Source organism: Apostichopus japonicus, chromosome 4 (assembly GCF_037975245.1).
Source record: "Apostichopus japonicus isolate 1M-3 chromosome 4, ASM3797524v1, whole genome shotgun sequence".
Classification (NCBI taxonomy): domain Eukaryota; kingdom Metazoa; phylum Echinodermata; class Holothuroidea; order Aspidochirotida; family Stichopodidae; genus Apostichopus; species Apostichopus japonicus.
This window is the reverse complement of record NC_092564.1, coordinates 19,208,141-19,222,093: the sequence shown is the minus strand read 5'-3', so window position 1 is coordinate 19,222,093 and position 13,953 is coordinate 19,208,141. Positions and strand designations below refer to the sequence as shown.

Here is a 13,953-nt window from a genome sequence, read left to right as displayed (position 1 = left end):
TCTTCGTTTCTTCATCATCTCAACTTCATAGTCTAATAAAACGATTAACTTTAGGCCAGTAAAATAAACTGTGATGAAATGTGGAACCAGGATTATCCCATTCCTAGACTCTGAATCTTGGATCATCAGGATTTCAGGTAATCTGGATCTTAGATTATCTGGATCTGGGATTATCCTACCATTCACCTTGGAAGGTGTCTTTGCCTTGATCCATTTGCATTAACATTGGCAGAATTAGTTAGGAAGCCAGAAATCGTGTACCACCCAATAACGGTATCAGACATCAATCGTGAAATTAACAGGAGAAGCCGTAGTTATTTTGTGCTCGAGTGTATTTGAGGTGTACCTGAGGTAACAGAGAGACAGATTACATAGCGCTGATCTATCACCCCATTTATTGATTTTGTTTAGAACTTGAATCCAACGACAATGGATATATTGTCCATATTGTCAAGAATCATCTTGATAAATGAAGTGAAAAAAGGTTGAAATTGTTCTTTTTTATGACATTCTACATATTGAATAGTAATACTTTAATCTGCAAAGGTATCTGGATAACAAAATGTGGGGAACCTTATGGATTCATTACTCGTTACTCGGTTCATCAACCATCATTGAGTAAAAAGATATTTAGGTGTCTTTAATTTGTCTTTCTAAAAAAGTGATAAGTGGTATATTTGGTAAAATTTTGGGACAAAATTGCAAAGGACTCCTTTAGACAGACAGACAGATAGATACTGTTGTCTTTCCTCACACGTTTATTTTAAATCTTTTTGGGGTTTCTCCTTGATTTATCCTCTACAATCATTAGCATGCTGTTAATTTAATTCTGTTTTTTTTTTCCTCCTTCGTTTTCTCACGTTAGGCGGTATTTCTTACGGTCTCTTGGATAATGTTCAACTGTGGAGTACCACCAACAACACACTGTTAAACCCAAGACAGTCCAACTCAACCGCCGGCGAGGCGGCCGATGCCATCCGCCACGCCACGGAACAGTTTGCCATCACCCTGGAGGCCCTCAGGGGAGTCTTTTGCGCAGCATTCTTTCGGGGCATCTATTCCTTCCTGACCTGGTGGATTTGCTCGTCCTGGTTTGTGTCTAGTCTCTTCGGTGTCATCTACCATACTTATCTCACCAGGTAACATCCTCTCAAACGAGAGAGAGACGGATGGCGTATTACGTACAAGAGTGTGAGGCAAAGCTAACCGAGAAGAAGAAAACTGGGTCGGGTTGGAGGGTTTGCGTTGCATGCAGTAGTCGGAATGGATCCCCAGAACGCAGTCCTGGTTGGCCGTCAAGTTTGTAAAGTTTTGTGGTCATGACATCCTATGTGTATGGATCACATTACTTTTGTTTCCTTTCATTTTGGAGATTTTTGTATTACATTATAGAGGATGTGAAAAAATATTCACTTTTCTTCTTTTCCTTTCAAATAGTTGTATTTCTGTAAATTTTATACCATATAGTAAATGCAATTGATTTTTTCCTGTCTTTACTTAATAATACAAGAATGTTTATGCAATAATCCAGTGCTTTATTCATGCTGCTTATTCACGAGAAATCTTTCTGAAGTTTGGTAAAACCTTGATTTGCTTATAGCGAACGTTTCCCGAATTTCTCTTCACTTTCTTCTGCCATTTCCCGTCATTTTTGTACATAGTCCTGAATCACCTCGCGATGACGCTGGGAAAGTTTGCCTTGAAAGTCTCGGATATGAAATTAGGTCTTATAAAGCTTAGGTTCGTGATACGTCATGGGGTTACGAATGAATTAATCTATTAGACGGTTATTATCCCATAGGAACGTGATTGAACGATATGTATTTGACACCGAGGAAGGCAGTGAGCATTTAAATCGTACCTATCATATCTGTGTGTGTGTATCTAGATTACACAGGGAAGTATTGCAAGTAATGCCACAAGCCAACTTTTAAATAATTTTAGCTTAGTCCCATACCAGACAACCCTCTCCATCTCATACTTCCAGGCTTACATGGGTGGTGTTTTTGTTTGTTTTGGAATCGGCTTTTCATCTAACTTGTCTTTAAATCGCCCACCACATGTTTGTATTAGATTCTGTCATGTGGACAGGAGCATATAATTATGGAGTCCCCCCTTTCTTGGCCCACTTCTATCGGTGCACCAGGGCCCTGCTGCTCCTTGCTGCTTCTTGCTGCTCCTTGCTGCCCCTGCATTCAAACCAGTTCTGGACCTTTTTTCAAATCACCTTCTAAAAATGTCACCTTGGATCCTTTCATAAAAAACTGCATATTTGAGGAAAAGAGACCACAATATTAACAAAACAAGCAAGAAGTTATCTTTCAACATTTTTTTTTTATTCAAGAATCTCCTTTTAACTAGGTCTAAAAAGCAATAAATCTAGAAAAAAATCATGATTTTTTTTTTTTGGCAACCACACTCTACTTCAACGTATAAAATCTGTATCAAAGTGAGATTAAAATGAATAGGCAACAACTCATACAGTATATATACATACACACAATAATGACAATATACTGCCACTAGGACCGCATACATACGAGGAAAGAATATAGGTCTCAATGAAAGTATTTTCGTAATTATTATTATGCCACGTCAGAAAAAAAATGTAAGAAACTGAAGGAAAAAGAAAGTGGGGCAGAGTTTAAATATTCCAGCTCAGATGTAAGGCTGTGGTACTTGTAATCGTCTTGATCTGGTTCGGTCTTATCAAAAGTGGAAAAAAAAATTCCTTGAAGCATTTCTACTCCTTTTTAATATCTTAAAACCCAGTGAATTTTGGGGAGATCAATGGAAAACATTACAGCCCAACATTATACAGCTAACTGGTTGCCAGCGGCGAAAACACAGGGATGCGATGGATTAATTTTTTTGTAGGTAACTTTATTTTGCAATTTTGGATGGTTTTGTATATAATATGAAAACAATTCCATTGTTTCGTGTAAGCCCTTAGCAGAATGCTCGCCCACTTATCTAATTTAAAATGGCTGTCTTCTGGGCTATTTGAATATTTATATAAATCGCTTGTCATATACAGCTGTCATCTCATCTCTCTCTCTTAATAGATTAAGCATTTGACATTAAAACATGACTGTTTTGTCCAAGGTTTTTTGAAATACCACACTTCAGACAGCAATGTTATTTTTCTAAGGTGTTACGTACTAGCGATGTGTGCGACTTGAAACGTTCTGATTCCGTCATAATGCTGGTACTGAATATGTCTGAATATGCAAAACATTGCCAGTAATTTAATACCATGTATGTGACATCATACATACTCTGGATAATATCACCCAGGTTAGACACTTTTATTTAACGATTGCACTTTCATGCCATGCTTTTCACACAGCACTTGTAGTCACAGAATGAATATCATGTGTCCATTAGATAAAAGTTTGAAACTCATTATTTTTTCAGTACGATTGCGTTGAGGTATTTTATGAGAGTACACTACCACAGCGGTTCTGACATCAGAAACTTGTCCCACCTGGCTAGTGGAATATAAAGTGTACCACGACCTATCCATAAGAAAAATTGATATTACTCAAATATTCACGTAAATGCTTCAAATGTATATAATAAGCTTATATTATGCATCATGTAATGATGTTCGCACATCTCACATAGAGACTTGAGAACGAAATATTTCATTTTTTTTCTCGATTTTTTTTTTCGATTTTTTTTTTCGGGCAAACTTTCTAGAAGCTGCCGTATCCGTATTTAAAATACACATATGCATATTCAAGGCAGTTTCACCCGGAACACTTTAAAAAAAAAAATTCCTGTCTGTAATCGAAGTTTGTTTGTCATTTCATTGTTGTATTTCTAACGTCACATACCACGTCATACACCAATTTGTTTTTTTTGGTTTCTACCTAACATTTCTAAATATGAAATCAAAACCACTCACGCTAAATTCAAACCCGACAAAGAGATTGCACTCATTCTTAGACAAAAAAATATTTACACGTAATTATCTTGTTGACAAGTATTACCTATTGGACTGTATATATTCTACATAGAAGCAATATGGACTGAGACAGATGGACATGGATGACACGCACACAAATACATAACTTAGGCTGGGTTATAACCAGATTAAGGAGATATAGTGGCAGGTACGACAAATGAGAATATTCAATCTCTCATTAACAGAATTCACATTCGAACAGGGGTTCACAATAACAGACCCGCAGGTCAAATCTGGCGCATGTCCGTCCCGAGAATAAAAAAACCCAAGCCCCGCAATCTTGAATTCGGGCTCTTGCGGTCTTACACAACTGGAGTATCATATCTACAGAACTTACCCTACTGATCACTCAATCTGGTAATAATGAGATTTTGGTGCTCTGTGGCGAACGTTTATCTCTAGTAAACTATGCAGAAAATGAATAATGAGAACCCCTCTAGAACTTCACCTCTTTCAAGGCTGGAATAGTAGTTCATACCCGAGGTGCACCAAAGGTTAATATTTGTGTTTTCAATTATGAAGACACCTGGTTACTCCCAAGATGTATTAGTCATAACCCGTACACCCACATTCCACACTTGATTTGATTCGATTCTGTATATCAAGGTATAAGTGATTCTATTTTATAAATCATCACTATTGCCTCCCATAACTGCTAGAAATCATCATTATTGCCTCCCAAATCTGCTAGCAAGTCAAATAATGGTCACTACTGTCAAACTCAGTCAAAGTTATCACAACAACAACAGCGAGAAACTTTTAAAAGGCCATCTGTATTACCCTTGAATATGCTAGAATAATCAAATAATGGTTATTCGTAATGCAACCATGGTCACCCCCACCCAAGCAAAATACTTTTGGAAAAAATCAATGTACTCGATTTGAGGCCAGTACGAATGGTCGTAAAGGGCATGTGCTCCTGCTGACTTTTGTGCTGTAGCCATAGTACGAAGAGCGATACGTACAACTTTGAAACGTGTCTGTACAACTCTGTGACACGCACATGCGCGATTGAAATCATGAAGTCTCAGGCTTGAGTCTCTGATTACACTCCCCGACCCCCCCCCCCCACCTCCCTATTTCCCTTGCGTCTCAATCACATTCCAATCTTCCTACACTTTTCGTTCAACCTTACGAAAGTACCGTCTTTGCTCATACAAGCAACGGAGAACTAACCTCGGAAATTCGTATATTTCCTTCCGTGGAACAAAGACGTCCACCACCACCCCCGAACAATGAACTATGACTGCTCCAACAAGGTCTTGTAAATTCCGTCAGAAGAAGCCCGTATGGAGAATTCCTTTTTCATGTCATTTAATCCTTTTAATCTTCTATGAGATAGCTATCATTCTAGCAAGATCTTAGTACAATGGTTAAGCACCTTGTAAACCTGCTGTAGCATCTTTACCTTTGATTCGAGTTATAACTTCCGCTCATCGGTCAGCAAACCTCGGCAGTCACCCCGATCACCCTACGGCCGCATGAGAGATTTATGTTATCAGATGTCTTAAACAAATTTAATTGTCAGCAACGCGAAGGCTTGGCATACATACACCTTGCAAGCATCCTCAAGAGTTAGTGAGAATTCACGATTTCGATCTAATACAGGGACCACTTATATGCCAGTGGAGGCTGTATCACTGGATAATTCCTGTACGTAGTACGAGTCGACAGACTAGTGCGTACATACCCCACACATGTTGCTTGATCAAATCAGGGTATGTGTAACATCCATATTTGTCTCTTCATTTAGATAATATTGGCAGTATCGACCTAGGATGGGGGAAGGGCCACTTTCCTATCACTTTTCATTGACCTCCAAAGCAGTGTTACTTGGATATATGGATGGGCCGTTGAGAAAGGGGGGGGGGGGGGGAGGTTGGTGAACATGCAGCTTTGGGTAGGTTGAATTAGTCGCTGAATACATTATTGCGCATTAATATTTATATATATATATTACCATCCTGGCTATATACTGAAAAGGGTAGCTGAATGAACGGAGAACATTTCACAATACTGAAATCGAAAACAAACTTTCTCATGGAATTATTAATTTGGGGTCGATGTTGAAGTCAGAACATATATTGTGGGAAGTCCTAATGTTAGAGCCCTCATTACATAACCCATTACAATCATCAGTTACAGACATTGTGTTTTTGTTCACATATGTGCTTTATGAATATCCTTTGTTGTTTATCAAAAGCGTATCTCCACATGTTATACCATTCGTCACTATGATGCCTGCATGGTTCTTTCGGTTACCCACAGTACTATAACACTACAGTCTCTTTAAATAAAGATATCATGTAAGTATCGTCGCGCTTTGACCATATACAAATCGCAAAAAGAAGTTATCTCGTAAAAGTCTAAATGCCATTTACTGACATTTACAATCATTAGTTTCTATCCATATCTATTGTCTTTTCTGTCATATCCATTTGGCCGACTCTATTTTAAGAGATTATACCCTGACCCAAATATTGTTAGATGTGTTAAAATGCCACAAAATATTTATTTAAAAAATACATGTCTTTTGATTGTTGTGAAATTCTCCTCTGCGTGGTATTTATCTTTGTGAGAGAACATTTGGTGTTGTCCTATTCGTTGTTTTTGTTTTATCCTTCGATTAGGAAAAAATTGTAGTGTTCATTCGTATGGCAGCATCGTTTAGAACCAAAAACAAGCCATTGTGAATAGCTGAAGTATTTGTCCGTATATCTCAAGTGACTGGTTATATTGTGTGTGCTTGTCAAGTCGCCCAAAACTCAGATGGTAGCGTCGACAGTCTCGTAGTTCGTGGAACATATGCAGGTTTCTTGCACTTATCCACCTTTTTTGGTGCCATTCGCCCTAGAATGATCATTTGACTTAATCTGGATTCGACATTTTAGTTCTTCCATAAATTGCTTATACATCAAACGTTTGGCAATGCCGCGTGACTGTATTTCCGCTTCATGATTCTGAATAAGATCTCTACTAATGACAGAAACTTTCAGATGTTTGGGTAAAAAACCGTCTCCTCCCCGTGACCATAAAGGGAGGTCAAGTACCGACGAGGAGCTACAGATTTATACGTGATTATTTGTTATTCTATATAAAGTTATACATCGTTTTGATAAACGACACCTAGTTTATTTTTATCGGACCCCCTTAAAAGTACAAGGGAACACGGAATTATCGCTGGAATTATGATTGCACATGACCGTTCTGGCAAAGGTGTTTAATCGCTATCGGCATATAGTATCATAAAAGACTTAGTTCTTAGATCTGCTGGTTTTCTTTTTCATTTTGTCATTATTTGCTTTAACGGATTTCTTTTTGCCACCAGCTTTTGAAGTTGTTGACGCTTTCTGTTGTTGATGTTTCTTTGTTTCCTTGTCATCATCATCGTCGTCATCATCATCATCATCGTCATCATCATCGTCATCATCATCATCGTCGTCATCATCATCATCGTCATCATCATCGTCGTCATCATCATCGTCGTCGTCATCATCGTCGTCATCATCATCGTCGTCGTCGTCATCATCATCATCGTCGTCATCATCATCGTCGTCAACACCGTCGGCGCCATCATCATTGTCATCGTCGTCATCATCATCATCATCGTTGTCGTCATCACCGTCATCATCATCGTCGCCTTTTTGAATTTCATCGTCATCGTCGTCATCATCGTCGTCGTCGTCGTCGTCATCGTCGTCGTCTTCATCATTGCTGATTATTTTACGAGTCTTATGTAATTTACTAGCTTCCTTTTTACCTTCTTTAGTCTTAGCTTTGTCGAGAACATTTTTCTTTGCTGCAGGTGAAGATTCCTTACCGGACTGTTTCTGCTTACTTCCTCCTTTGCTTTTCTTCACTTCCTTCTTTTTGGAATCACTCTTTCCGCTCTTCTTGGGGGAACTCTTCTTAGATGACACGTTCTTATCTTTACTGTATTTCGCTGCACCCTTCCGGCTTTTCTTAGTACTAACCTGTTTAACATCGTCTTCGTCGTCGTCATCATCGTCGTCATCTTTCTTAGATTTCTTCGATCTGACTTTATCTTTCCTTTTCTCTTCACGTTTTGCTTTTTTAGCCGCTTTCTCGGCTTTCAGCTGTTCTGTAACGATTTCGATGCAACTTGTCTTCCATTTACCTTTCTTTGGTTCACACACTGCATACTCGTCTTCCTCGTCGTCGTCGTCGTCATCGTCATATGATGGCTTTCTTTCGACCTTCTCGATCGTAAACGGCATTATAGTTTTGATCTGGTTAAAGAGAATATGTCATTTTCATTGTCAGTTAATGTAGTTTTCGCAAAAGTACACTTTGAAAAGAAAGTCGGCTTTGACCGAAAAATCGTAAAACAACCTGTTGCGCTTTTGTTTTTCATGCGTCACATGTGTTCATTTTCAAATGATCGAGTCAATACTGATAACCTGCACTATAAGAATATAAAGAACTTACTACATCTTTAAGACGGCGGACAAAGCTTTCTTCAAAGTCATCGTCATCATCATCGTCGTCATCATCGTCATCATCATCGTCGTCATCATCGTCGTCGTCATCATCATCGTCGTCATCATCGTCGTCATCATCGTCGTCGTCATCATCATCGTCATCATCGTCGTCGTCATCATCGTCGTCATCATCATCATCGTCATCATCGTCGTCGTCATCATCGTCGTCATCATCATCGTCGTCATCATCATCGTCGTCATCATCGTCTTCGTCGTCATCATCGGCTACTTCTTCATGTTTTGATCGTTTTCTGCCATCTTCTGGATGTTTGGACTTCGATGTATGATGTTTGTGCTGTTGATCAGCTACCGTTACGTCATCTTTATCTCGGGAAACTTTCTTGGAACTGCCATCTTTAGCTTCTGAAAAGAGCAAGAAATCCCTTAGATTTTAAAACAAACAACAACAACACCAACGTACGATATCAAATCCACTGACTGAAGAGTTATATATATAAATATTTCGATCACTACTGGTACACCCTGTATATTATTCCTTTAATAGTGTGTATCACACTGATAAATAAAACATCTTCTGCCTCCCTCAAACCTCCAAAGAGTCTTTCATTTACGTTCGGAATGTCTTTCCTCTCTAAAGCCCCAATCAAATTATTGTCAAGTGACATTTTGGTGAAAGAACACACCCCCTTAAAATGAGGGGGATCTGAATATACTGAGTACTATAATGCAGTTAGAAGGTCAAAGTATATTTTGTTGACATTATAGGTTTAGTTTTGCTAAAACTTTTTTGAAGGGGTCAAAGTGTGGCGCAAATACCTTTTCATGTTTGTGTGATTGGTTACTTCACAGTTGAGCAAAACATATATATAGATTTAAATCGAGGTTCGTATTATTTTGATCGTGTTGTTATGGAATGCATAACGCGGCCAGGATTTTAATTATGTTTGGAGGTTTGTGAAAAGGCTGAGACTCGTTTTATGTTTTGCGCTACGGGATATTCAAGATCAGGGTGACAGCCACCCTTACTTGGTACTTGGGAAGGGACGTGGGGTGGGGCGGGTTCATATGTTATGCCGTCCATGGGTCTAAGGGCAGGTGTGTCCCTTCCCCTTTGAGAAATCTGTCTGCCAGTGAGTTAGTAGATTGGGACCTGGGCCCCCCTGATTTTATACTGTCCCGCGGAAGTGTACGTGGGTTCTATTTCTTTGGTAAACACCGAAGCTGGGTTGAAATGTGTGTGTGGGGTGGGGGGGGGGGGGGTTATGGGTACGTGCTTATTACATTCTGAGTCAAAATATAGTAAAAAGGAACCATTTCTGAACTACCCCATTTTGAAGCGCGCCCCACTGCCCATCGAAGTCCCCTCCCCACCCTCAATTCTCTTCCACCTTCCCCGGAGTACAATGAAAGTAACGCAAATATTTCCATTCGTCTTTAATCTAGGGTATATGTTTCATATAAATAATTCATATATGCTGGTAATTCTTTAACTTAAAATTGAGATAAAGTTGGACTCGATTGAACAATCATTTATCTCTCCATGCCATACCTTGGTCTCGCAATACTCATGGGATACGTTAAAGCTGTTTTTAATGAATCTGCTTTTAATGTTCTCGGGTTTTTGGTAATTAGGTAGAATGTATGTTACTTTAAGGGGACATCTATTTAACAACAGCTATTCCTCCTTAACACAAGTTACTGACTCAAATTGAGGGACCTTGTCACATTTCATTTGAGAGAGCATTTAATTAAATAACTTCTTTGCGGTTTAGTACTTAACTTATCAACTACATTTTAGTTCAAGTGTTGTGTAATGACTGAGTGTTCCATGTTTTCTAAAAACTTCATTTCATTGAAAAATATACGAGCTGATTGGTGTCACTGCCTTAACATTTAATGACAATACGATGATAAGGGGAGACCTGTTCTACCCCTAGGGGAGGGAGGGGGTCCTTCAAGGCAAAACAGTATACGCTGGTATTCTCAGACGCCGTGAGCAACTGTTGTTTGGGTATAATGACAATAAAATCTAGCCTCCCTATTCTTACATGTAAAAATGGTTAAAGGTTAAGTATTTCTGTCATGATGAAACTGTTGACGGTCGAATTAGTTAACTGTTTTGAATGATAACATATAGTGCAATAACACAACGAAACACAACGTAACACAACATAACACATACCAACAACACAGTAGCCCACTTAATTGAGTTGTTCTTTGTATACACGACGCGGGATAAAGTAAGCAAAGGGTTTTAATTAGAAATTAGTCGCCTAATATTGCACTGTTTTTCATATCCTGGAATTTAACATGTCAGCATGAACATCAAGCATCGAACTTTGAGTAAAAAAATAAAGTTTTCTTATCTTTTTAGACTGAATTAGTCAATCTCTTTCAAATAAGCAGTCGGTCACCTCGATAGTATTGTGATTTTCTCTAGGAATCCCCATAGCGGTGGCGCAAGAAGTTGTTATTTCAACTTTTACGGCGTACATATTTTCATTACCGCCAGTAATATAATATTCATAAGTTACTCTTCATGATATTAGCCTAGATATACTATAGTTTGAACACACAGAATTAATATTTATTGATATTTTTTATGATTATGTATCCTTAGCATGTCTTTTAACCTATCATATATATATATATATATATATATATATATATATATATATAAATATATATATATATATATATATATATACATATATATATATATATATATATATATATATATATATATATATATATATATATATATATATATATACGATCTTTATCTACGCTTGGCATTTATGAATCAAAATTTACGACCTCCGTTGATAAGTTAACATTGGAATTTAATGACGTAGACCCGTAGTATATATACGAGTACAGCTAACATGTGGCCTAACATCCGTAAAGTCATGACATATATACCTATAGAAAACAGACTAGTAACCATGGGAACCTCTTCAGAGGATTCAGTATCTAAGATGTGTTTTGGAATGGTTTAACGCTGTGTATGAAAACAGGTTCCGTACATCTGGTCTTGCTACCCCGATATAAACCATATCCATCTAGCAACATCTGTTTACATCCATCCCATCCCATCCCATCTTATGACCTTTCACCTTTCTAGCTCTTGCGCAACAGAGCCCAATTTATTTAGGTCAATCTCTCCGACGCCGTTCGCTGATCTATTATTTTAACCCATTACTCTGGCCTCTTTTGTCTCGCTCAATCTATTAAGCCCTAACTAAAACCGTCCTCTCCTAATGGCGATTTTTCTTGCACATTTTTGCTTTAATATCTGCGTCATAATCCTGTCTCTAAAAGCACATTCCCTGGCTAGCTATAACAGCTTAGACACTGTTCACCATAGCCTATTTTCCCTAACTCGAATTTCTGGTCACACCTTTGTTTTGGGTGGCTCCACCGCTCCCCTCGCCTTCTCCTTAGCTATTCTAGGCAAATGAAAGGTATTATTATTGTTTCGGTGTAGCTATATGGCGTATAATGTGAAAAGACATAAACACTTCCTAATCTCTAAACGTTTCCACATTACCACATGCATGCAGGGGTATCCCTTATTTTACAACTCATACTTTGTTATATTTCTGTTTTTGTTTTGCTTGGAAACACCATTTTACTGTTTGCAATTACAGTAACTGATAACTGTGTGTGATAATTTTTTTTTAATGCTTAAATGTTCGTGTTGGCCAAAATTCATACATTGGCATATTATGTACTACTTATAAACCTCTAATTTTCTTTAAATGAAATGATTAATATGTAAAAGGTGCTATCTTATCTCAAAAACGCTTAGTCCTTAGATTTTCTCACAAAACATCAAAAGCGGACTCATTCTAAATAAAACACAAATTCTAGCATATGATCATATTTAGGTCAAAACATCTTTCAATTAATTAAAAATATTCCATGCAACGAATACCACCAGTTGTTTGTCTTAATACAATTAAATGAATACATGACCCGCGGTCTTAATTTTTACATCCCAACAAAATACCTTACCGACTATAAACACGTATACGTCTATCCAATGAACAATGGGTTCTATTGTATTTTTCAATTCATTGTTTTATCTTGACAATGCCTTTAAAGTGCATGTACATTCATCGCGTTACAATACAAATACATGATTTTATTGATAACAATTTCATGCATCAATGAGTTAATACAAACAAATATATATACATACCACATATTTGGTAGAGGACTATACACAGCAACACCACTAGTACAATTTGAATGCACCGTCCTTTAGTCAACCATGATTTCATTTTACTTCACCCTGTCAGCACCTCGCCTCATGTAACGACTTGTATACCCTTCACAAATATCCTTTTCTCTTCACGCCAAACCAGTCTCGCTTTGAAATTCACTTGATTTTTATTCCAAATATAAATCTCATAGCAGTGATGCGAAAATATCTCGTTTTCATCAGTGCGGTATATTACCGTGTGTGAACGATTAACGTGTCCTCAATCCGAACACATATGTGCAATGGGCTGTTGGTGCCGTTAATAAGGCCAAATTAAGTCACTGATACTCACTATTTTCATACACAGTGCCAATGGAGTGAAGGATAAATTAATATACTCAAGCGTTATGAAGTTCCCCCAGGCACACACACACATAGTAAGGAAAAACTTGTCTGAAAGTTACCCACACGACATGTTTCAGTGTCCAGACGACAAGGAGAAATTTGGCAACTCTTTACGGTAGCCAAAGTGTTCCACTTCAATGACATGTTCTTCGTTGCTTTGATCAACATTTTGCTAATCTACCGTTATTTCATCACAACGACCAATGTGTGACATTTCATATGCAATATAAAGGAGAGTAGAAGGGTGTATTCTCATTTAACGAGATGAATTACCGAAAGAAGTTATTTAAGGGAAAGTGTTCTCAAAAAATGTTGTAACTTCAGCCAAATTTACTCACTATATCATGTTTGTGAATATGTCACGGTAAATTCATAGTTGCTTTCTCCTTGTACCTCCTCGCCTGCCAACATTTATTTATGCCCATCCTGTTTGTTTGATTGTCGTCATGCGAGTCCCTCTTCTCTCTGCATATATCACTCAGCTTCAATTGATTGTGTTAATAGTCCGGCGACTATATGTCTTGTAAAAGCTTCCTTACTCATACTTGAAATTCCTTTTACTTTATTAAATGTGCGTTGCTGTCGTGTGTAGATGGATCTCCCCTGCGTGAAAAGGCTATGTCGGGTCTACCAGATACCAAAGAAATTCCAACTATGACGTCATCACGCGTCAAATTACATGTTACCTACACTGACAACCGAAGGGAACCACGGCCGGCTTTTGGCTAACCAATTAAATCAACATGACTTGCAACCTGACCATTCTTTCGGCCGATTTATATCCAAAGATCCATTTAGTCATGGAGTCTGGCTCGTGACAACCACTTAATGGTAAAGTAGTGGAAAATGTACATTACTGTATAAGACTCTGTTATGTTAACTGGAACGTTAAAGACAGTCATTAACTT

At 37.9% G+C, this 13,953-nt stretch overlaps 2 protein-coding genes across 6 annotated transcripts in view; one reads left to right on the top strand and one right to left on the bottom strand.

Annotated features, from left to right (window-relative positions):
* Nucleotides 1-6,470, top strand: part of LOC139966719 (transmembrane protein 161B-like) — a 25,806-nt gene extending 19,336 nt beyond the window's left edge. For all 4 annotated transcript variants that reach the window (XM_071970027.1, XM_071970026.1, XM_071970024.1 and 1 more), the window contains exon 11: nucleotides 866-6,470. In XM_071970027.1, the coding sequence (XP_071826128.1) occupies nucleotides 866-1,143 (278 nt within the window). In that variant the 3' untranslated portion in view covers nucleotides 1,144-6,470. The remainder of the gene's footprint in view (nucleotides 1-865) is intronic.
* On the bottom strand, nucleotides 2,315-13,953 carry LOC139966721 (uncharacterized). 2 transcript variants are annotated; one of them, XM_071970029.1, is made up of 3 exons: nucleotides 12,638-13,953; nucleotides 8,420-8,832; nucleotides 2,315-8,220 (listed from the first exon to the last, which is right to left on the bottom strand). In XM_071970029.1, exons 1-3 carry the CDS (start codon nucleotides 12,717-12,719, stop codon nucleotides 7,225-7,227), a joined length of 1,491 nt encoding a protein of 496 aa, XP_071826130.1. In that variant the 5' UTR covers nucleotides 12,720-13,953; the 3' UTR covers nucleotides 2,315-7,224. The 2 variants fall into 2 exon arrangements, with proteins under 2 accessions (XP_071826130.1, XP_071826129.1); XM_071970028.1 differs by having other exon boundaries at nucleotides 8,420-8,835; nucleotides 12,638-13,919.

Excerpts from the sequence above, each read along its gene's own strand:
- LOC139966721 (XM_071970028.1), bottom strand. The coding sequence starts at position 12,719 with ATGAAATCATGGTTGACTAAAGGACGGTGCATTCAAATTGTACTAGTG. Across the intron at positions 8,836-12,637 it reads AGTCCTCTACCAAATATGTG|AAGCTAAAGATGGCAGTTCC; the intron begins GTATGTATATAT and ends TGCTCTTTTCAG. Across the intron at positions 8,221-8,419 it reads TCCGCCGTCTTAAAGATGTA|ATCAAAACTATAATGCCGTT; the intron begins GTAAGTTCTTTA and ends CTCTTTAACCAG.